Source organism: Montipora foliosa, chromosome 4 (assembly GCF_036669935.1).
Source record: "Montipora foliosa isolate CH-2021 chromosome 4, ASM3666993v2, whole genome shotgun sequence".
NCBI classification, from domain to species: Eukaryota; Metazoa; Cnidaria; class Anthozoa; order Scleractinia; family Acroporidae; genus Montipora; species Montipora foliosa.
The window spans coordinates 22,233,099-22,258,228 of NC_090872.1; the positions used below are offsets into that span (position 1 = coordinate 22,233,099).

Here is a 25,130-nt window from a genome sequence, read left to right on the forward strand (position 1 = left end):
TGCAGCTGGGAAGTTGAGCTGTTGAGAATCCCAACTGGCCGGAGGCAAACCAGTTAGCTATTTACAAGTTCAGCTGGGAAGTTGAACCAGGGACTACCAGGAACAAATTCAACGAGTGGTCAGAGCGGGTCTTGAACCCGGGATCTCCGGATATCAAGGCAAGCGCTCTAACCACTGGGCCACACTGCCTCCTGTCAAATCTTACATTTGGCCAATCAGAAGCCTTCCTGCTCGTATTGGCTCTGATTGGTGAATTGAGTTTTGTGTAGGCCTGAAAATCTTCATTGAGGATTTGCTAGAGTAGGTGCTTCTCCGTTGACTTTGCCAGGATAATCCGTTCTTAATGTCACCTTTTAATTCCTTCGGGTCTCATTTTTGTTTTTGTTTACAGGTTTTTATCGATCTTATTCGTCTTCGCACATTGGTACCTACCCTCGAAACTCTCATCAGTATCGCACTAGCGTCAGTTTGGCCCTCAGTTCAAGGAAATGGAAATCAAGCATCAATAACGCTGAAAACTTTCCGGATGACCGAGGGTCTTACAGCGGCCCGCCATCTCCGGTCTTATCACCCTATAGGAAAGTATCCGCCAGTCCTTCGGCCATGTCCTACCAGGGATATATGGAGTCGAGACGTCATCATAGTCCACTTGCGAATGGTCCCCGGGCCGGGAGATTATCACCTCGAGGAGATAACTCCCGAACCCTACCGGCGTTTCAGTACTCAGACAGTGAGGACTCGTCCACGAAACCGTCTTCGGCCAGTTCGTATGCAAACTCGGAAGACTTCGGAGAAAATTCGGAACATTACTGGCATCCCCGGAGGATGGGAAATTCGTTTGAGAGCCTGGACGAGAACCGCTTTCGGGGGTCCAATCCACGGTTAATTCTTAGTCGGTCTGCAGGGGAGAGTTATGAAAGTTTAAACAGTGATCAAGATGGAAGCAGCTCGCCGTATAGCCCATTACGGACTCAACGGTCGTTTTCATTTGATTCTCGGCCTTCGAACTTCAAACTTCCTAATGCGAAGTATTTGAACACCAGTGAATTAGCCATTATGAGTACTTCCGGTACAGCCGGAAGTTATTCGGTGAATCACAATGCACGGTTATCTCCGAATCTTTCGCAAAGGGGATATTTTTCCACTTCTCTCTCGAACTTTGATCAGCCAGCTTTGAGGTCAGACATGGGTTTAAGAACAGTGAAATCGCAAGTCAACATGTCGCAAATGCCTTACATGACAAATCCCGGATACTATCGGACAAACCCACCCTCGCAGTCATCAATTTTTGAGGAGGATTTGTTGGAATGGAGGTCGAATGAAGAGGCAGAGGCGACTCTGGTGTAACTGGAAATAATCGATCTGTGGTCGGTAAATTTAGATGATAAACATTCGCTCGTAATCGGAAGCGTGTCGGACCAATCACTACTTGACCAGTTAAGGCGGTTTGAGGCACAGATAACCCAAACTTGGAAACCAGTGGCTGCACTTGATAAAAAGAAAGAAGTTAAATTAACGGTTCCGATAAAGTGGCAAAGAAATTACGGACTTACTTGCGAAGGGTATATCTTGAACAAGTTGCCATTGTGCTATCTACCGTAACATTTGGGGAGTTTTATTCCCATGACAACTGAAAGTTATAACTTAGGCTCTTGCGTACAGTTCGCGGCCACCTGTGGCAACTTCGACCCAGGCCTCGGTTGTTCAAAAGGTGGGTAGCGCTATCCATCGTTGAACAACTGAAGCCAGGTCTCTCTTCTGTCTGGCCCTGTTCAGTGCCTCTCTCGTACCAGGGAGCGTAAAGACCCGAGAGAACAAATTTGTACAGACGGCCGGCTTGGATAAAATGAAAGAGCTTCTCACTTATGACTAACAAAATAGTTTGCAGTTGATTAAAATGAATATCCTGTCAAAAAAAAGACATATCTGTGGAAATACGACGGAGAACCAAAGGTTGAAAATACAGTTTTCCTTCGATTTTATGATGGAGCTGTCGATGAAAACTTACTCTCAACAGTTAAAGAACAGAGGAAGTAATTATCATATGGTCCATCATTTTTATGCGTCGCAGTATAGCGTTTGCTTGTTGTGTAAAAGAGTCAAAATTATATATAATTGTTTTGCGTTTGTATGTAATTTGGTTGTGTATAATGGTAACAACGATAAAATTTTCTGGAACAATTAATTTCTCTTATAGGGAAGATATGTGTTTGCAAACATTGTTTTGTTATTCCAATGTGCCAACCATAGGAACGGAAGACCCTTTGTTTCGACAGCCAGGGAGGCTCTGGTTGGCTCATAAATGGCAATATGTGACGTCAACGATATCTCCGCTATGCCCTAGTTTTTCTGCCACGCTGACGTTGCAAAGCACTTAAAAGGTTAGTGTCTGGACTTCACCGGCAGCCTGGACTCAATGGTTGAGTTTTCCGAACCTTTAGGTAAACGTCATCTACAATGTGTAGCTTAAGATAATTATAACCGGGGGCTTGCAAAGAACATAACATGAGGCTCAAATTAACAGACAACCGGGCGTCTTGCTCGGGGTGGAGGGAACTCCTGGGAACTACATTCGATGGCCGTTATGTACCCAGTTAGTTTAAAGTAAAATCAGCCTCATTCCCAGGCCTTTAAGCGCTAAAGCGCAAGAAGCGCGAGACTTGGTGCTGATCGTGATAGCTTGGGGAATCTTCCCGATCCACTCGACAGGTGACGTCGCGTTCGATTTCACGAGATTACGACTGGGAACGAGGCTGAAGTAAAATTATATTTTGTCAAGTTTCTTTTGCTGACTTGAGTATTGTGTTGGATGATACGTATAGCGATGTCTCTTACTCGACTCTCAAGGCATTCTTCTAAAACAGCTTTGTCAACTTCGTTGAAGTTAATTATAAACAAGTGTCATATATGCGCAAAAGTAAAATTGAATCGGCTTTATCCAAGACTATGAATCGTTTTTTTGCACATTTTTACTGAAAGGTATATTGTTTACACAGAATGAACAACTGGATATTTAAGTGCATATAAATAGTCTTACGGGATTCGTAAAATCGTTTTTATCTGTATAGAATTCATTGATAATTGAAATATGTATAATTTTTATCCTTTTATTTGATTGCAGTCTTAAAAGATTGCATCAGTTTATTATGTACCTGTATAGGAAATATTTGAATAAACTTGTACGCACCAGTTTCCACGTTTGTTTGCTTGCAATGAGTGGGCCCTTAGAAAGGCCAACGTAGCTGGGATTTCAACTTCGTTTCCAGCCCTTCGCGGGTCTCTCATGGCTCAAGAAAAACCTCTGGGACAAGAGTATTTTAGTGCGCATTCGATGAACCTTTTGAACTTCGGTCACTTCAGTAATTTACACAAGGTCCTCATACAAACTAAGTGAAAAACAATGATTAACAAAGAAGGGTAAATTGATAAAATTTTTTTTACAAATTGCACACTTTGATTCCACCTCCGATTTGCTGACAAACTCTCTGACAAGCAATTTAGACTGAGCACATAGATCAAGCCCATGGTTCTGGTTGGTTCTTCTATTGCAACAATGAGTATACCATAGTTAAGACATGACTTGTCACAGGAGAAAGATTGCAGACACAAGTTGAAACAAATTTTCATAACGCCCGTACTTTTCTTTGGGACTCTACGTGGTCACACGAAACGACTTTCAATATGTAAGGTGTCATTCTTGTCCCCAGAGTCCGCTTTTTGTTTTGTTTTGAAAATACAGTTTTCCTTCGATTTTATGATGGAGCTGTCGATGAAAACTTACTCTCAACAGTTAAAGAACAGAGGAAGTAATTATCATATGGTCCATCATTTTTATGCGTCGCAGTATAGCGTTTGCTTGTTGTGTAAAAGAGTCAAAATTATATATAATTGTTTTGCGTTTGTATGTAATTTGGTTGTGTATAATGGTAACAACGATAAAATTTTCTGGAACAATTAATTTCTCTTATAGGGAAGATATGTGTTTGCAAACATTGTTTTGTTATTCCAATGTGCCAACCATAGGAACGGAAGACCCTTTGTTTCGACAGCCAGGGAGGCTCTGGTTGGCTCATAAATGGCAATATGTGACGTCAACGATATCTCCGCTATGCCCTAGTTTTTCTGCCACGCTGACGTTGCAAAGCACTTAAAAGGTTAGTGTCTGGACTTCACCGGCAGCCTGGACTCAATGGTTGAGTTTTCCGAACCTTTAGGTAAACGTCATCTACAATGTGTAGCTTAAGATAATTATAACCGGGGCTTGCAAAGAACATAACATGAGGCTCAAATTAACAGACAACCGGGCGTCTTGCTCGGGGTGGAGGGAACTCCTGGGAACTACATTCGATGGCCGTTATGTACCCAGTTAGTTTAAAGTAAAATCAGCCTCATTCCCAGGCCTTTAAGCGCTAAAGCGCAAGAAGCGCGAGACTTGGTGCTGATCGTGATAGCTTGGGGAATCTTCCCGATCCACTCGACAGGTGACGTCGCGTTCGATTTCACGAGATTACGACTGGGAACGAGGCTGAAGTAAAATTATATTTTGTCAAGTTTCTTTTGCTGACTTGAGTATTGTGTTGGATGATACGTATAGCGATGTCTCTTACTCGACTCTCAAGGCATTCTTCTAAAACAGCTTTGTCAACTTCGTTGAAGTTAATTATAAACAAGTGTCATATATGCGCAAAAGTAAAATTGAATCGGCTTTATCCAAGACTATGAATCGTTTTTTTGCACATTTTTACTGAAAGGTATATTGTTTACACAGAATGAACAACTGGATATTTAAGTGCATATAAATAGTCTTACGGGATTCGTAAAATCGTTTTTATCTGTATAGAATTCATTGATAATTGAAATATGTATAATTTTTATCCTTTTATTTGATTGCAGTCTTAAAAGATTGCATCAGTTTATTATGTACCTGTATAGGAAATATTTGAATAAACTTGTACGCACCAGTTTCCACGTTTGTTTGCTTGCAATGAGTGGGCCCTTAGAAAGGCCAACGTAGCTGGGATTTCAACTTCGTTTCCAGCCCTTCGCGGGTCTCTCATGGCTCAAGAAAAACCTCTGGGACAAGAGTATTTTAGTGCGCATTCGATGAACCTTTTGAACTTCGGTCACTTCAGTAATTTACACAAGGTCCTCATACAAACTAAGTGAAAAACAATGATTAACAAAGAAGGGTAAATTGATAAAATTTTTTTTACAAATTGCACACTTTGATTCCACCTCCGATTTGCTGACAAACTCTCTGACAAGCAATTTAGACTGAGCACATAGATCAAGCCCATGGTTCTGGTTGGTTCTTCTATTGCAACAATGAGTATACCATAGTTAAGACATGACTTGTCACAGGAGAAAGATTGCAGACACAAGTTGAAACAAATTTTCATAACGCCCGTACTTTTCTTTGGGACTCTACGTGGTCACACGAAACGACTTTCAATATGTAAGGTGTCATTCTTGTCCCCAGAGTCCGCTTTTGTTTTGGACAGCACCAAGAAGACGGACTCTGGCTACAGCCAAAGTAGGAAGTAGCCGGCGGGATATTTTTTATTTGAGGATTATTTAAACACGTGGGAGTGAATCGATTGTTGCTTCGTTGTTTTAGCCGCGAGGGGATTTTAAATTTACTAGTCCCCATGCCGGTCGCGAGCAAAACCACCTTACTCGCGAGTGTTAAATTATCCTGGCAGCCGGCTAGTGATTGGCGGACTTCTTGCTCTTCTACATATTCTCAGAAATTTGAAACCATCACATTCGTCAATGGTTACAGCAAAGCATTACCTCGACTCCACGTAGTTTTGGCTGTGGCCAGAGTCCTTGTTCTTGGTGCTGACCAAAAGAAAAATGGACTCTGGGGACGAAAATGGTAAGGTGTGGAAAACGCAAAAGGGATTTGATGCGCAGTACAGCTAAGTCCCAGCCTTGATATTTCTTAGAAATTTGGTCTCATGACTCGGAAGAAATCTAATGTAAGGAACAAGATAACCAAGTTGCTACCTGGTCAAATGCTAACAGAGTACAAATAAATTCCAAGACAGACAATGATTTCCCCCCCCCCATCCTTACTGTTGGGGAAAGCACAATTAAGGTAGTTGTCCAATTGAAAAGGGCAAGTGTATCAAAAAGAACAATTGTGGCTTTTTTAGTCTACCTGTAAACGCTTGATTGTAGATTATGCCACCCCTGTTTTTCATTTTGCCGCGTTACCAGCGTATCTGTCGCATGAATTAGATCGTGTCCAGAAAAGGGCCCTGCCGATTATTTGTCCTAAAATTGATTATCATTGCGCTGTGACCATTACGGGCCTTCTATCCATCTCAGAACACCACGATCACATTTGTGAGCGTACTTCTGAAAATATAGATATAACAGATTTTAAAACTATGTTTAAAAGTTTTGATCTTTGTCATTTTTTATATCTTCATTTTATTTAGTTTTTTTGTTTAGTATTGTTGCCAACGAGTCAGCTGAGCGAAGACGCTAGGCTGACGATGCTGCAGCCTTACTTAATATTAGGGAGCTTAACACGCGCTTTTTTGAGACGCGGACAGCAACCGGAAGAGAACATTTCACGTGCCAGGACAGTGGTGTCTCCCAGATTTTTACACCAATCAACTCTACTAGAGAAACGATACTTAGCAATGTAAATGTGGTTGTGTGAAGACAAGTTAAAAGGCAAAATAGCTCACTTTAATTCGGTTGCCGTCCGCGTCTTAAAAACGCGCGAGTTTAATCTCCCTTGTAGTGCCGAAGCGCGAATGAGTAGGCAGAGCTCCAGAGAAAAACAAAAGCCGCTTATCATGTGACTTCAAGAACCAATGAAACCAGCGTGTTCTATATTGAGTGAACGAGCTCAAGACTGAACCAGCGTAGATGTTCTTATTAGCCGCTGTTATCAATTTCGGCCCTCGTGAGCATTTTGTTTTTCGTTTTGTGACCATTGAGTTCAAGTGTGAACAATTAGTTTAATTTTCAAAGGAAATGTTGTTTCTGATGATTGAGCTAGCGAATAAGGCTGAAATAACGATTTTGTCGGCACGAGATACAACAAGGGCCTGGGTTCCAGGCCGGGGCATCATGGGTAGGGATGTCATTAGGGGTATATAAGACCGGGTATAACACGTGGTTGTGATCACCGCGTTCTTTCGTTTCGTTTAATTGTTTCTTTGTTTAGTTCTTTCTTTCCAAGGTACTATGCATCCAGTCTGGTAGGATCGGCTGTTCTAATTCCCTTTTTGTAAAGCCTTCGTAGGATGGGCTTCTAATCGCTTAGAGCTTGAGCCTTGGTTCCTACCCAGATTTCCAGAACATTTTTTCCCCACAGGGATTTTTTCTGGCCTCCGTTCAAACCGCATTTGCTTTGTTAGCGGTTGCTCAGCTCTACTAGTTTTTTGTACTTTAGGTTTATATTGTATTTTACTTATATTGTACGTCGGAGTTGAAGATCCCTAGCCTAACTGGCAGCCTGACTGGCACAAAGCTTGAGAGCGTACCGTTACATGGGGATGTAGGCCAAGATGGCCCGTTTAAATTATGGTTTAATGTAATGTCGGAGTTGATGTTCCCCAGCCTAACTGGCACAAAGCTTATAATGTGAGTTTATTTGCGGAAGTAGGCCTATATGGCCTGTTTATCTTATAGTCAAATGCAATGACGGAGCTGTTGTTCCCCAGCTTAACTGGTACCAAGACTGATTGCTTATTCAAAGTAGTAGGCTATATATTTTGTGCATTAATTAAAGTGTTGTGGCTCACTAGCCCTACTGGCACTTGTAAACGACTTGTACGTGCGGAGATAGCTTTATCCTTGGTTGCTTTTCAAGGATTTGTCGCGTAGTTTGTAAATTGTTTGTGTTATATAGTGTTCGGGTTGGCTCTCGCCAGGCCCTCTCAAAATAAACTTATTTGGTTCAGCGATGCTGTGTTGTTATTTGTTGTGGAGTGGAGACAAAATATGATATTGTCTGTAAACGATCAATTTGCCTCATAATTCATGGCTGTATCTTGCAAAATAAAAATTCTACAAGTGAAACAACTTTCGTGTGTCATGCAAGAGAATTTGATTTCCCATGTTTCACATCACACTGAAAAAGCTTTTATCCAACTTAATTATTATATATTCCTGTAATATTATGGCCGCTGGAAATGCTACGGCGAACTTTTCCTCCTTTTACGCAGGGACTTCTAAGCTGCCTCCTCGGGTTTTGGCCTGTTTTTATTGAGAATAATAATTCATTTAAATAAGGATGTTTTTGGCAATCCAATAGGCTCTGGGTTGCAGTGTTGTGAGCTTTTTTTTTAAGGTCGGAGAAGACGCTCCACCGTTCGAATCGCTGCGACTGCGTGAAAAAAAAATCCTGTTCCACCCAGAGTACTAATATTTACTCTTTGGACCGTGAGATATTTTCCCTAATCGTTGACAGCCGTAATTATGCATGGTTCAATTTTACCTGTTACCATTCCTCGGACAACTCCGGGGTCAAGTCCATCCCTTCGGGCCCGCGTTATAACTTGATAGAAAACTCCGTTTCTGCTTTCCCTTTTAGTTATGTACTATTACTGAAACAAAACTCAGTAACTCCCTAGGGAAACAACGACTTGAACTTTCGACTCGCACGTGATCAGGTCGTGCACCCTCAATGTTTCCCCCCCGGCTTTGCCTCGGGGAATATTAAGGGTCTCGGGGAAACAAAACTCATTGTTTCCCTTGTTGCCAGTCATTAAGTGCTTATTATTTATGTACGCAAAACGACGTGTTTGTGGTCCATGAAGAGTCCAAGGGGTGGGAAATCGTCTCTTTCTGCGTGCCCGAGGGTGGGGAATAGAACGTCAAGAAAGGAAAAAGTTGCAAATCCCCGAGGGTATGCCCCCGGGGGAGCCTCTATCTCCACTAATTCCTTCCCGAGTAAATTTATTTTTAGGAACCGGTTTTTCCCGCGAAAAGTATCGTATTTCTCTTGACGCTGAGGTAGCTCTGTTTTGATTGGCTTTTACAACAGTTGGCGTGCTGAAATATCCTGGGGGAGGCGTTCTATAAATAAATGTACTCGGGAAATGGTCGACTCCTGGGATGATGAAATCCTGGCCTTGGTTGTTCAAGTGGTTGATAACGCTATCCACCGGATAAATCACTACACAACGATTAAGAAACGGTCCAGATAAGAACGATAGCAACAACGGCAACGAACATGTTGGAATTCAATTGGTATGCAAAAAGGTGATAACTTTCCTATTGTCTGTACTTACTTCTGATTGGCTTAAACAGCAAACGGTTAACAAAACTTCATAAAGCAGTATTATATTCATCCTTACTTTCCAACCATCTTCCATCTTTGATCTAGTCTCAGTTTAAATGAATTCCACGGAAATCGTATGTGGGGAAAATGTAAAATTGTAAACGTTTCTTGGCTTTTGTTTTCAACTCTTGTGATTGGTCAAAATCTTTTAACACAACAAAACACCCTTTCAAAGTGGGCTGTAAATGAATTTTATTGCGTTAACTGCCTTCCTGTAGGTTTATGCATTCTCTGTGTAAAAATGATAACATTCCTATGTGGGGAAAGCCCCGTTGCCGCATAACAAAGGAAATTGCTATCCACCTTACACGGATCATTACTTAAACACACTAGCAAAACGAATTCACTACTTGCACAAATCCCATAATACACCTCTTTTACCCCCCAAAAATCTGCATAGGCATTGTTTTCGACTTCTCTTGGGACATTTTCATGTCCCAGGAGAAATTGCAAACAATGGTTATGCAGATCAGCAGATCTGCTGTGTATTTCAAAGATATAAAAAAAAAAAAATGGTTATGCAAAAGTTGGGTGGTGGGGGGGGGGGAGGGGTAATAGAGGTGTATTATGGGATTGTTCAAGTATCCAGTAGAGAATAGACCAATTCGGCTAACTCAATGTTGTACCCAATTCAAATCCTCTGGGAATAAAACGTTTTGTTCCAAGAATTTCCATATCATTTAAATGTGAATGTTTCATTGTCATGCAAATTCAACACACAAAGAATCTCAACCCTGAGTGATTTGAATTGGGTACAACATTGAGTAGGTCTATGGCCTGGCCAAGCGTCGGAATTTCTTTGAAAGAGGTCTGGGCTTGAGTGACGTGAAGGCCTGCGCGTTGAGAGCCAAAGGTCTCTTCTCTGTTGTCTGTGGCCATTGTTTGATCGCCGTCGAATCTAAGTTTTTAAAATTTATCGTGGCCAGTGTATTTTGGTCACCAATAGGTAGAAGAAATGGGTGGTAAGTATTCCAGTTCTATTTGATTACATTTAGATAGCCTCACAACGAGCATGTATGCGTTTTAAGGTCGTAGTAACCATCTCTTTATTTTGTTTTACCGCAGTCAAGTTCCTCGAAGTGCTTCGGCCATTCATTTCCGTTTTGCCCGAAGTCTCTAAACCCGAGCGAAAGGTATGTTTCGAAAGGGCAAGTCTCTCAGGTCATTTGAGATGAACTTTTGTCTCGAAATATAAAATTTTGTCTGTCTTGTCCGCGTATCTTTTCTATAAGTCGATTTGTGGTTGTTGATCGGTAAGGCGTACGTGGACGCTAACTTGTGGCTAGAGGCTGCTTACTGGCGGTTCTCGAGTTTCTCTAAACAATCGTCCTTTTTATCGTGCAGATCCAATTCAGGGAAAAGGTGCTATGGACTGCAATCACCCTCTTTATTTTTCTCGTCTGCTGCCAGGTAAGCAAGATGAACTTTTGTTGGCGCAATGATTACGATCACTGATACGTATGTCTTCTTCTTTAGCTTTTTGTATTGACCCATAATTATGTATACAGCTTTTTGTTCATCGTGTCCTTATTTTGACCATTTTTGCTCTTTAGATACCCCTATTTGGTATAATGTCCTCAGATTCTGCAGATCCGTTTTATTGGATGAGGGTAATTTTAGCTTCAAACAGAGGTACGAATTCAAAGCTAATTTTGTACCGGTCCAATTTTTGGTATCCGCCGTTCTTACATTGTTACTTCCTCTATGAAAGAAACATAATGAGGACATCTTGTTGTACTGGTACAAACCATAGTTTACTCCTAATTATAATGGGATTAAACCTGTTTTTCTTTTACTTTATTCTTCCTAAAGGAGAAAGAACGATTTCAAGTTATTTCATCCACGAATCTGTAAAAATTGTTGTTTAAATATTTTCCTATTGTAGAGGCCATTTAGTTTGTTGTATTGTGACGCAAAAGAAGGTAGTTGATGAAAACGAAAGTAAATGAAAACTGAATCCTTTTAAGAAATCACTTCCAACATTTGGAAGTCTTTAAAATCGTTATGGGAATCTCTCAATAAAATATTGATCATGGATGTTTTCAACCTAATCAGCCACTTTCAAAAAAAATAGGGGCAACCACTATTGAGTGCTTTGTTGCTGATCCTTTAATGTGCGTAAGGCTGAATTCAAAGTTGACCTTGTTTTGATACATACTTGACTACAATTGTTCTATAAATGCAAGCTTGTAGTTACACTGTAGCACTAAAATGGCACGATAGCAGCTGAAGAAGGAGACCAGTTCTTAAACCAGTCAATGACATGTTATTTCTTAAAAATCTAAAAAATATTCCCAAAAATCTTAAAAGATTTTTAATTAGGAATATACTATGTACACTACAACCCTTGAACTTTGCTGAATAGTGGGATCTAGTTATAGAAACTTTGCGTTTTTTTTTCTTAAATTAATCTAACTGGCCACTTATTTTATATTTCTCTTGTCAATAATAACCAAACTGCTTACTGCAGTCTAAAGAAGTTTCTGTTGGCTTTACTCCATTGTCCGTTAGGTACTCTTATGGAACTTGGAATATCTCCAATTGTTACATCTGGACTTATAATGCAGGTATTCATTTGATAAGAGATGATGATAATAATAATAATAATAATAATAATAATTGTTATTAATTCCTATGTTGAGCAAAGTTTGATGTATTTATATAAAATTTCAATGTGGTCCATAGTCAAAACTTAATTTATTCTATTCTTTCAGCTTTTGGCCGGTTCTAAAATCATTGAAGTTGGAGACAGTCCTAAAGATAGAGCTCTCTTTAATGGCTCCCAGAAATGTAAGGACCAGGTTCTGTGTTAATAATATAGTAACTAAATTATCTATTAATCTTTGCCTTATTTATCTCTGTGTTGTTGACTATAATACTATGCATGTATGTGTTTCTCTGTGACCTTGTTCTGTAGTACACAATAATTTGGTTTTATCAACAGGGTTTGTAATGTAAATTGACCACCGTACAGGGATTCTAAAAGCTGAAGTTTCGAGCGTTAGCCCAACATCAGACGAAGGGCTACTGCTCGAAAAGTCAGCTTTTAGAATTCCTGTACAGTGATCAATTTAGACTGAACATTATTTTTGTGTACTACTTCTCCACTGAGGCAACACCACAGTTTCTTTAGAAACTACCCCCTTTATTCACTTGTTTTGTAGTGTTTGGCATGATAATTACCATTGGACAAGCTGTAGTTTATGTCATGACTGGAATGTATGGTGATCCTTCAGATCTTGGACCTGGTATTTGCCTTCTAATTATTATCCAGGTACGGTGTGAATATACTTATACGTTTTAGGTTGGTTACTTTGATATTCATACTTTTTTCAGGTAATGATAATGATATTAAGGGTATGGTAAATTTCCTTTGTAATTTATTTTAATTATCATCAGTATTCAGTAGGTAAAAGCACGATACACAGAGGATACACAATAAATTAGAAAATTTTAAGGTGGCTCTAAATCTCCTCCAGAATTTTTTTTAAACTTTGGAGAGAGTTTCATCTTAGCGTGATAATCACTTTTGAGGGATAAAAAAATTTGGGTCACTGAGTTAGTTTATGAGATATAAGTGCTTAAACACAAAATATAGGGCATTTTTAGATGGTTCTTTTGTTGCCATGGTAATTTATGATGTTACATCAATATGTGCACCTTGTTAAGGAGTTATTTGTGTTTCAGCTGGTACCATAACATTGCTGTTAAGTGAAACAGTGTTGTAGAGTTCATCCTGATGACATTGAACCGGCATCTCAGAGGTCATTGGTTTGAATTCCTTTGAAACCGTCCAAATTTGTTAGGTGTCTATATGAGGCAATAACTAAATTGCTTTGTCAAGAACACGACGGAGCATACAGGAGAATGGGACTAGTGATGTCATTCCAGGCCATTGCAAGCGTCGATTCAGTGGCTCTCCAGTTGTTTCTATTGGTCTTTCGTCAAAAGAACTTTTAGTTGAGTCAACAAAATTTCGAATATTCAAACGTACTCATAATGTCGTCCAGCGATGCTACAATAGCTATGTCTCTAGCTCGGACTCGGAGGCCGCAGAAACAGATGTCGAGTACGACTTAGAGGTCGAGGGTTCGTCAAACTCGAGCGAACACAAAACCTCAGATGATGAACCAGGAGATGCCTATGCGAATGAGCCGATGGCAGACGAAGAATGGCTGGCTCAATATGAAGAAGAAAGAAAAACGGAGGAGGAACTTGAAAAGAAGCTTGAGCACACAGCCGAGTACTTTGTGGGCTCCCAATGAGCACGCTTAGATTTTACGAAATCTACCCACTTCTTTTGTCGTTTTCGTTTCTCGGGTTCATCCGCCCCTTCAAAAGGTATAGGATGGAGCGATATACCTTCTGTCTTACTTGGTTGGTTATTACAACCGAAAAAAACGCATTTATCTGGCATTGTCCCGCTTCTTGACTTTCAAAAGCCTTCAAGAGCGAAACGAACGTACCGGTAGTTCTTGCCAAGGAAGCGATCAATGGCCTGGAATGACGTCACGAATAACGTTGCACCCAGACTCTTTTCAATGACTCTGTGGCTCGGTCGTGTTTTTAAAATGCGCTATTTGTCAGATCTTTAAATAATTATAAAAAATCACGGTTTTAACCAAATTCAAAAATTTTTGCGACATTTCTCCCAACTCAATGAGAAGATTTAATTAGGCGAAAAATTTTTTTGGGGGTTATAGGCACTTTAATTTCTTTGTTAAATGTTCATGGGACACTAATCTTGTATTCTTCAATTTTCTGGGAATGTTTTTCTGGGAAAAAATCAGGGCCTCAAGTGCTTAATAGTTTTGTGGTTCAGCAGTTGTTGTATATGCGGGCATTTTGTCCTTGAGTTTCGAAAAAGTTCTCAGAAAATTGAACAAGTAAACTTCAAACTAACCTGTTTCGTTGTTCAAGGATAAAGGACTTTAGAGGGTAAGCACAACATCACAGAAGCTGGAGTCAATCTTTGAAAATAACTTGTGAATGATGCGAAAATGTGCAAGGTTTAATTGGCCCTTGACTTATAATTTCTCACATGACAAACAAAACAAAACTCCTAAACCAAATAGTACGAAGTTTGTAAAAGCATTTAAATCAGCCAGGTTTTTATAAAGAATGAAAAATAATCATTATCAACCAGCATTTTCAGGCAACACAAGTGACGATGCTTGCACGCAAACACGAGGTATTGCGCCAGGTTACTAAGCCATTGCACGATCGCGTATAGTAGTGCCTTTTAGAGCTTTCCAGTGTCTATTTCATATTTGTGCTTTTGAGTATCTACAACATTTAGAGTTGGACAAATCCTTTTTCATTTCAACTGGAATTGCTTACATTCATTTTGAAGTCTTTTGTCGGCTTTTGTCCACTGCGTTCGTTATGCCCAAGACAACATTATTATGTTAATTTTGAATAATTTACTTAGCTGGAACTTGTTTCAAAATCTTTGACCCAAGTGTAAGGTGAGGGCGATTTTAGGAGCTTCTTTTGGGGCCATAAAAGGTCGACTTGTACACTGGTAAATAATTATGGTATACGGCAGTCTGTATTTCATTGAGTTTCATTGAGACTCTTTATTAAATATTGCTGCAATTGGCTTGCCATACTTTACATTATGGAAATCTTTGTGTGTTATGTTTTCAGCTCTTTTGTGCTGGTTTAATTGTGCTGTTGCTCGATGAGCTCTTACAGAAAGGATACGGTCTTGGATCTGGGTAAGCTCTGACCTTTATCAAAACTACTGTCCAAACCACACCTTAAGTTTCGTGAAATCTACCATGACATAAGATCCTCATAATTCTGAAGTCTTTAAGGACGGTGCCTACTATTGTTATTGCGCATACGTTCTGCGCATCTCTAGCTACTCGGATTTCCTATCAGTGGTGCTTATTACTACAGGAATATTTTCATGCAGTTCAAAACTATGCGGAGAAAGCAGAACTTAGCAAGTGCTCCTGGTATCCAAATAGAAAATTGGGGGTAACCATGCATTTTTCAGAGATAATTAAGCTGCAATTTGGCAAAGAATGCAATACATTGCTTTGTATTTTATAGCTTTTTACAAATATTGCTGATTAATTATCCTCGAAAAATGCATGGTTACCCACAAGTTTCTTTTTGGATTTCAATAACACTTGTTAAGATCTGCTTTTCCCGCATATTCAGTAAACCGCTCAAAAATACCTTTGAATTAGAAGGCACCGTCCTGAAAACACTCCACAGCTCCAGTCTGTCACTATTTTGGCTGCCGTGGATTATAATAGAAATTCTGGTAACCAAAGTTGTTAGGAAGGTCACTGAAATTGGTAACACACCTTCTGGCCATTTGTTTCTTCATTTCATCCAACCCTTGTCTAAGTGTTCGCCCACAAAGTTGTTTGCATTCAGCGTTCATAATTGTCTTTTCTTTCTTTACTTACATGTAGTTCTTTGAATGGCTGAGGTTAACAAGCTATTTTCCAAAACATTATTGTACTTCCCTTAATTTACTCGCCACCATTCGCGTATGGTGATCATTTTTGGTACCTGTAAATTGCCACTGTTTGCCTTGGTAATACTTTTGTCATTGAAGGTAGCAAAACGTGACCCCTGGAGAGCTTCTGGCTGTGTTTTTTTCCTAAATCATTGTTGTATCGTTTAGTTCTATGATGAATCGTAGTCTAGGGAGCTTTTATGTGATGTCACCCTATTTTTCAGAATTTCCCTCTTTATTGCAACGAACATCTGTGAGACGATTGTTTGGAAAGCCTTCAGTCCGGCAACCATTAACACTGGTAGAGGTAAGATGCAACAGCTTTATGGAACTTGTGCAAAAGTAGTTGGCTTGAAAACTCTGTTGTACTGGGTTCACTAATGTCTATTGTAGAGTTGCACCAAGCATGTGTTGTCATGGGTTTTGCAGATTAGTGACAGGTCAGTTGAGAAAAGCATTATTATGAAGACTAGAATATAATTGTTTTGTATGGCTTTTTTACAAGTTATAGTCACTGCATGTATGTGTGATGTAATGAGCTACATTAAGAGTGGAACCTGCTGTCAAAACTCATTTGCACTGATGAGCTTGGAGGGGTGCCTTACAGGGCTGTGGTGGTCACAGGTAACCATGGCAAGGAAACTGGCTAATCAGTGGAAGTCTTGGGCTTACCTGAATCACACTAATGCATGAGGATGGTGTGTGGGAACACATCAAGCAAAACAACACTAAGATCCACTACAGCAGTGTTCCAGATAGGTGATGGGTCTCGGGTCAAAAACCCGACAAGATCAGCTGCATGACCCAACAAATTAATGGAAAATTTATAATAATCTGGTGGGATCATTGGGATTTGACCCGTTGGAATTCCCTATTGGCACCCTGCCTTAAAATCTTATTTGGAACACTGCTACAGTCTACAATGTTGAGTGCCATGTGACCCTGCGATGTCTCAGGGTGCCCCGGCAGCACAAGAGAACCACTGGCCAGCGTGCATCAATTTTAACTTTCCCTAAATTTTATTTAGCCACATTAAAACAACTAAATCATTGCAACTTATCAATTAGTGAAAAGCTACGACAGCTGTGGCATGTTGCTCACCCTTTTAAACTTTTACCGACAGTGTTTCCCAAAATGGCTTGTTAACCTCAGCCATTTAATTTAGCATCCATGATCTTTTATTTTTTACAGGAACTGAGTTCGAGGGAGCTATTATTGCCTTGTTCCATCTGTTGGCCACCAGAACTGATAAAGTGCGTGGTCTGCGAGAAGCTTTTTATCGTCAAAACCTGCCAAATCTCACCAACTTGATTGCCACTGTTTTTGTGTTTGGTATAGTTATTTACTTCCAGGTAAAGTGTTGTATTCTACAATTCAGCTGTCTTTCATAGTGTTCTACTGTCAATCATGGTGTTCTTCAATTTCAAATGACAAATTTTAGCATCAGAGGACTTACAGTAGAATTTCACAAATTGTTGCAGGGGTTCCGTGTGGATCTGCCCATTAAATCAGCTCGCTACAGAGGCCAGTACAGTTCGTATCCAATCAAGTTGTTCTACACTTCAAACATTCCCATCATTTTGCAGGTCAGCAGAAAATTATATTCTTTTGTACATCAAAAGTACAGAAAACTGTACTGATCATAAAATGCATCTTGAACAATTTTTTTCTTTTTACTCTTTCTATTCTTAGAGTGCCCTTGTGTCTAACATCTATGTTATCTCCCAAATGCTGTCAGCCAAGTTTGGTGGAAATTTCTTCGTCAGTCTCCTTGGTACATGGGAGGTATGTTTGTTTCTGTGATTTGTTAGACAGTCTTGAGTAAGGTAAACGTACACGTTATTGAACGTCGGAAGTTCCTTTACCCTCTAGAGAGTACTCTCCCAGGAAGCCGACAGTGCGCTCATTTTACCCCTCTCTTTCCATCAGTGCTCCGTTTTAAGGGTATTTAAAGCTACTTAGGCTACACTGAAAGGAAAGAAGTCGAAACAAGGATGTGAGAGCCGGGTATCTAACTCTGGTTCTCTTGCACCAAGGCTGCGTGTGGAAATTGGCCCCTAGTTCTCAAAATTAGAAAAAGAAACAATAAATTGACGTAAGGTTACTGATAAAGTTGAATAGAAATGTAATTATTGTTACAGTCAATTTATCATTACATTTCTGTGTTACGTTGCAAAGTTTGTTGGGAAATTGGATACTAGGTTACGAAGTAGCCAAGTACGTGGCGAAGTAGACAAACGAATGTCGAACTTTGAAATGAATTTCCCAACTTCTACCAGATCGAACTTTGCAACTTCACCAAATGAGCCCTTTGCCATCTGAGGTTTGTGACATCATAAACAAGGGGTTAAAAGATTCAACACCATTAAAAATTGATTGGTTTGTAAGGATCCAGATTTTACCATCTTTATCAAGTTAAAGTGACTGTTGCCTTTGTCATGGCAATGTTAATAGAGACAATAGCCCTTTTCACGGTTAGTTTTTCTCATTTGCATTACAATATAATGTAGCATGTATGTGAGGCAATTTCGGGCTGTTTTGTATTGTATTTTGTACCCGAAATTGCCTCGCATCCACGTTAGATTACATTGTAATGTAAATGAGAAAAACTAACCGTGAAAAGGGCTATACAGTGGACTTTTTCTGTCTTGATGTCAATTACAAAGCATGGATGATAGCATGTCGTGTTGCTTGTTCAGAGTTGGTTTAAAATCTTGGATGGTTGATGTGAATTAAGCAGTCAAATTTATTGTGGGACTTTTTCAGTGCTGAAAACTGGCCATTTGTTTTTTAATTCAGTTGTCAAAACGTCATGAACTGAGGATTAATATTGGCTGGCGCTAACTTGAAAAACATGGGGAGAAGTAGGCAATATTATAGTTTGATTCATTTCTTCTTGGTTATTGTAGTTCTGTTATTCTTTCTTCTTATTAGGAAGCAGGAGGTGGCCCAGCGAGGTCATACCCTACTGGTGGCCTTTGTTATTACATGTCGCCACCAGAGACAGTAGGCCACATTATAGAGGACCCTGTACATGCTGTCATGTACATTATCTTCATGTTGGGGTCCTGTGCATTCTTCTCGAAGACTTGGATTGATGTATCAGGCTCTTCAGCTAAAGATGTAAGCTGTTTTAGGAAATTGTCAAGGTTTTCAACTATTAGTGATTTTCCTTTTTTGTAGTTGCCAAAAGCGGAAAGACTATCAGTGTCTGCTACTCCACGCAGAGAATTCTGCTACTCCACGCAGAGAATTCTGCTACTTTTTTCCTTAAATTGATGTAATTAGCCCATTGACACCTCAAATGCCCTAGGACACCCCTAGTTGACCAGTAAAATCGTCTGGCATTAGACAGTGCAAAATCTGTGACAGTCCAGCTGTGTCATGCGTGACCAGTATCCACAAGACTGAAATGAAGATTCAGAATTCCTCTGTGGAGCTTCAGAGATCTGAATGGAATCTTGAAGATTTTTCTGAAATAGTTTTCACTTTTCAAACACTGTCTATTTTATCATAAAATGAAAGTTCATAGCTAACTATTTTTGATATATCAAAGGAAAGATCACAGTCTCAAGAGCAAAGTTCAAAACTGGCACACAGATTTGGATACTCAGCTCAAATTTCAAAACAACTGGTCACATGTGACATATACTGTAGCTTGGGTTAAAGAGAAATTATTTCAAACCTAAAATTAAAACTCAATTTGACATTGACAACAGTTCCAAGGTTACTCTATTCAAACCGGCCAACAACTTCAACTTCAAGTTACAGTATATGGAAACCCTTGGACTATGAATTCCCTCTTTCATTTTGCCAGCACTTTTTGGTAGCATTTTAATCAGTTGTATGCTAAGTTTTGAATGGTTTTTCAGGTTGCTAAGCAGCTGAAAGAACAACAGATGGTGATGCGAGGCCATCGAGACAAGTCAATGGTCCATGAACTTAACAGGTGCGGAAATGGAAATTCCTGTTAATTTTTTGTGTACATGTACTTCTTGAAACGAATGGAAATCTTGCTTTTGTTGTGTCTGTACTCACCTCCAAAGGTTCTCCTCTGGGTAGTGCCACTTTCTTTCTGATCAAAACGCTGATTTGATTTGTACATTGTTCCCGTCTGTGGTTTAACATAAACTCCACAACCATAGATGAGCAGTATTATTGTTATTGAGTATTATGAATTAGTGAAACTGGCATCTGGCAACTGGAATTAGTGAAACTGGCATCTGGCAACTGGAATTAGTGAAACTGGCATTAGTGGAACTGGCATCTTAAACGGTGGAACCATAAATCATAGGCTCCATTTTACCACCTGTGTTTATAAATTGAGTGGGGCATCAAATAATCCACACACAGTTTGCACGAGTATTGTGCCAAGTTCTAGGTGTCATTGTCCTGTGCCGTGCACCAAAATAATGCTGGCTTGGCATGACATCTCCAAAAAGTCTTTGTTGTATGGGGCCACATGAGATGGCTGCTGTCCACACTGTTGGTATGAACCTTGTCTGTATGATGTCATGCAGTTTTTTTTTCTGTCAAATTCATTGTTTTTCATCTTTCTAGGTACATCCCTACAGCAGCAGCCTTTGGTGGTCTTTGTATTGGAGCTCTGTCAGTCTTGGCCGACTTTATGGGTAATTTTCTAATATATATATTTTTTCATTTTGAAAGACCCGCTAACCCATGAACCCCAATTTGTTCAAACATGGAATAGCAATGTCAGGGAATAACATGAATGAATGTAGATAGTGGTTGTCCATGTTTTACTGTTTTAGTTGCAATTAAAGACAACCAGCTATTAAAAAAAGGCCATTGGCGGTAGCATGGTCCATCTGATAACGGGAAATGAAAATAACTGGAAACTGAAGTTTTGTGATCACATGCCTTTAAAATAGTGACGTGATTGCAAGTTATTTATATGGAACTAGCCTCTGTGGTTGTGATAGTTCTTACGCTATTCGGGAGCTTATGTAAGGACGACAACGAAGCCAACGGGAATGTCGTCGAAAAATATTATTCCCCGTCATTGTAATAATTTCGTTATAACCTCGAGCCGTTTGGATTGGAACGTGTGTATCAACATTGCAGGAAGAAAGTTAAAAATATTTCGTCAGGTTTTCAAGTCCTCTACTTAACCTCAGATGTGGTAAATTTACGTCTTTGTTAGGGCGAGGGCGGCAAAGAAATGTGCCAAAATGCAAAACGCACGTGCAGGGCGTGCAGAGCCTTGGTTTTTGTTCATTAATCTCGTGTTTTGGCGTTTTCGTAGACACCTTCGTCGTACTTGCGTAAGCTCCCTATTAACGACAGCTTTATTAAGCCTACTATAGCTCTCTCTATCTCTCTCTTCTTGTTCTTTCCTAGGTGCCATTGGGTCAGGAACCGGCATCCTGTTGGCCGTTACAATCATTTATCAGTATTTTGAGATCTTCGTCAAAGAACAAAGCGAAATGGGTGGAATGGGAACACTGCTGTTTTAAACAGATTGGCCGGCGCCCATTCAAACTACGTGTACCTGATCACTGCAATAAATTCTCAACAAATTTGGACAACTTTTTACTGTCTAATATGTACTTTTCACGGCTTATTTGACGCATGGAACTGTTAGAAGTCACTGAGACACCAACATCAAGAGAGAGGCGTTTCGAGATATAGTGAAAAATAGGCCTGTATAGGCGGCGTGTGGCTATTTCTCGAAATTTTGGCGTCAGTTTTGTGAACTGTTATTTTGTATCACGGTACAATTTTGCTATGATGATAAATTTGGCTTTCGTTCTTCATAAATCATTGTTCCTTGGAGAAAAATGTAAGTTGTCTCAGCATCAACATGCACGCTTTGCAGGCCTATTTGCTAGATACCACCGACACACATGTAGCGGCGATTTACACTCTTCAGTAAAGTAACTCAATGAAGCTGTTACAGTACATTTCATCGCTAAACAAATGAGCAGTACACTGCAGTCTTCTTCAACATTAGTTTCAGACTTGTCTCTGCTGTGTCCTCTGTAACTGCGTTTCGTTGTTTTCTGCGAGCATGGCCAGTATCCCAAATGTGTAAGCGCAACAGTAAAGTAGTCACGTATTTAATTTTTATTGGAATGTTAATTTATTTTCTTCTGGGGTCCAACATGATCAGGATATGATATGATACTTCAAGATCTTTGTTTCGAGAAACTGCGCCAATAATTTGCAAAAACAGTAGCGAAGGACCAATAATCCCGAATCACTCCATGTCCAGCTAGAACATGACTGTCTGTGGTCTCTCTCTTTCTTTTCAGCAAGGAAACACACAACCCCGCAAAAATTTAAATCCGAACCTTCATTTCCAAACCGGTGTCCCAGCGAATCTGGACCCCCCGGTACAAATCTGCCAGCGGATTTGGACCCCCGGGGGAGTCCCCCTTCGTGGATTTGGACCCCCTATATCACAGCTTATTTGTTTAACTGTATATCAATACAGAGTTAGATTTTGGATCGGAGAAACTTGAGCTACATCAGACCTACATCAGTTAATTTGTTGTTTAGAAGCATTCGCGGCGGCATTTCGTATAAAAGTATGCAGATGTGAATTTTAACTCCTTTCTGACAGAAACTTAAAAAACGCACTCGGAATTCACAGACTTGTGGTGTTGTCTTTTTAATAAGGAAGAAAAAAGCAATTCAGACTTGAGCTTCGGTTAAAGTTGTTAACAGCACGCGCCGTTGCTTTTTCTGCCATTTTATAGTTTAAATGGGCGGCACTTCTACACAGGAGGTGCCACTTTTTGAGGTAACACCTCCTGCCTATTTTCAGGGGGTCCAAATCCGCTGTGACACCGACTCCATCGATCCCTGCGAAACCAGCGAACGCCGCTCTTGTCACTACTTCATTGTTGTTTTTTGTCATTACGCACCGACCAATAAAATTGCTTTGCTTCCCGATATGAAAACTTCAGTCCCATGAGGACTGCAGCTTCCCATTCTCATCGCGGTGGTGAATTTTCCTCTTGCAACTCGTTCGATTCGAAACCTCACTTCCCGGACTCAGCAACGATTTCTTTAAGAACCAAACCCGTCGGATGTTTACACTCAAGTTTTGTATCTTAGTCAAAAGATGTTTCAGTGCGAAAGAGACGTGACTCGATAGGTTACGAAAGAAAAAGGAAACTCTGACATGATCCCTTTACAAAGTTATTGTTGAATTTACTCAGAAACTCTCGTACCTGAAAACATGAAAACTATCCCTGTTTTTTAACACACGAAAAACGGTAGTGAAGTGTTATAACGAAGTATAAGAAAAATATATCTCTTTTGATGTTTCAAACATGGTGTCGTGTTGCTGAGTATTTTTAGCGAGTTGTGCGTATTTTGACGAGCCCTCAAGGACGAGTCAGAATGCAAACACTGAGTAGAAGTACTCAGCGATACTACAAACCAAAACATCTAACGAGCTATTTATTATCCAACTTTTTCGCACCATATGTTGTAAAAAACCGAGATAGGTGTGACATTTGTATGTCACAAGCGCGAGGCAAACATCACTGGCGGATTATTCTCCCCATTCTCCTCGAGCATTTAAAAACAAAATGTCAGCACCTCAACTTGTCAAACCGGTTTTCTACTTAAAGGGGCTAGGTCACGCAATTTTAGGCAATTTCAGCACTGATCGAATGGTCATAGAATTAACCAAAAAACCAAAATAACTATTCAAAACTATACAAGAACACTAACAAAACACAGGGAAGCCAAGAAGGGACATGGATGGACAAAACTGGAGAGGATTGAAATGGATTGAATTTGGGTAAATTTGAAAAACGTCGGCCCACCTTTTTTCAAATTTCTATCAGTCTATATCAAAATGTCATTTACAAAGTTGGAAAATCATTCTCAGTTGTTACGTGGCCGTGATTTTGCAAATGAACGACTCTTGCTCTGCCAATTTGATGTTTAGAGTTCATAATTAACAAAATTTAAAAAAATTACCCAAAATAGCGTGACCTAGCCCCTAAAGGGTTAAATAACTAACTGTACAATTTTACTCCTTTCGTGCGTGTTCTGTACAATGACTAATGCAGTTGGAAAAGTGCTGCCTTTGTAATAGGCTAGTTTCGAATTGTGCAGCAACAAAAGAACAGAGTCGAGGTTCAGGGGAATAATTTGCATTTTCCTTTGTTCTGAACAATACAAAATGCTAATTATTCCCCTGAACCTCGACTCTGTTCTCTCGTTGCTGCACAATTCGAAACTAGCCTATTACATCCGCAAATGGTTAGACTTTCAAGTCTTCTCGGATAAGGACGATAAGCCGGAGGTCCCGTCTCACAAATAAGTTCCCGGTGTTGTGGCTGTCCTCTGTGTGTATATGGTGGGTGGGTATAGCAGATCCACATCAGCTGAATAGCTGCCAAAACTGCAACCTGCTTAAAACAAATAACAAACAAACAAAAACAAGACGCATGCAGGCGTCTACGTGGGATGGGTTGATAAAAACAATAATCAGTCTTGCGTCAGGAAGGCTCCTGCTGCATTGAAGTGGCAATGAGGGAAACCTGGAATTTGAAGGGATTTTCTCGCATGAAGTAAATTAAGAAGCTGATCAGGGCTTTAAGAGTGATCCCTGTGAGGATATGTAATTTGACTGCAGGAAAGGGCCATTTTCAGTCTTTGCTTTTGTATTAAAATTTTAGTTTGGCCAATGCAATGAAGAACATTCAAGTCTCACGAGAGCAAGAGACAATCTCCTATTTAAGAGTATTTTTGAAAGCCCACAAAATTCAGTGCCATACACTGTAAATGAAAAATGATTTGTTATAAAGGCGCAGTTTTGGAGAAAACACAAAACACCGATTCCCGTTGATCCACCGAAATTAGGCCCAGTTGGACGGGGTTAGTACTTGCATGGCAGACCATCCGGTGATCACTCCCGAAGTCGCGCTTCTCGGAGTCTACTGATATCCCATAACGCTGATATTGCGTAAATACATAGTGCGATACCATTATTACTGAACAATTACTACTCGGAAAGCGGTACAAAAGATTCTCCCAAAACATACAACTACTTTCAAATGCCGCGTCGAAGACACAGCTGACGACAACCGGAACTCGAACGCACCTCGCTAATCTTTTATTATTTTAAGTTTATATCCTGATTATGAGTGTCAGTATGGAAATTAAAAACAATAAACATAACACTAACATGGCAATCGATAAAAAAAGTATCATAGGTACTGACCGTTAATATCTTCGACAGAGTGCTACGCTTAAATTTATCTGAGTGAAAACTTTTACTCCATTTATCTTAATGAGTGAAAGTTGCTTCAAATTTCGTGTTTAGACAAACTGTTTGTCACCCAGTTGAACTCTTCGTTT

At 39.9% G+C, this 25,130-nt stretch overlaps 2 protein-coding genes across 3 annotated transcripts in view; both read left to right on the top strand.

Moving 5' to 3' along the window:
* The window catches only part of LOC138000288 (FERM domain-containing protein 4A-like), a 27,660-nt gene extending 24,471 nt beyond the window's left edge, over positions 1–3,189 (top strand). For both annotated transcript variants that reach the window (XM_068846599.1, XM_068846598.1), the window contains one exon: positions 392–3,189. In XM_068846599.1, the coding sequence (XP_068702700.1) occupies positions 392–1,347 (956 nt within the window). In that variant the 3' untranslated portion in view covers positions 1,348–3,189. The remainder of the gene's footprint in view (positions 1–391) is intronic.
* Positions 3,190–10,133: 6,944 nt separating this feature from the next.
* Positions 10,134–21,873, top strand: LOC138000289 (protein transport protein Sec61 subunit alpha). Its single transcript, XM_068846600.1, has 16 exons — positions 10,134–10,269; positions 10,373–10,440; positions 10,652–10,717; positions 10,861–10,939; positions 11,819–11,874; positions 12,022–12,097; positions 12,472–12,581; positions 14,957–15,027; positions 16,010–16,092; positions 16,977–17,137; positions 17,267–17,371; positions 17,478–17,570; positions 18,720–18,908; positions 19,658–19,734; positions 20,346–20,416; positions 21,147–21,873. Exons 1-16 carry the CDS (start codon positions 10,263–10,265, stop codon positions 21,260–21,262), a joined length of 1,428 nt encoding a protein of 475 aa, XP_068702701.1. The 5' UTR covers positions 10,134–10,262; the 3' UTR covers positions 21,263–21,873.
* Positions 21,874–25,130: the final 3,257 nt, after the last annotated feature.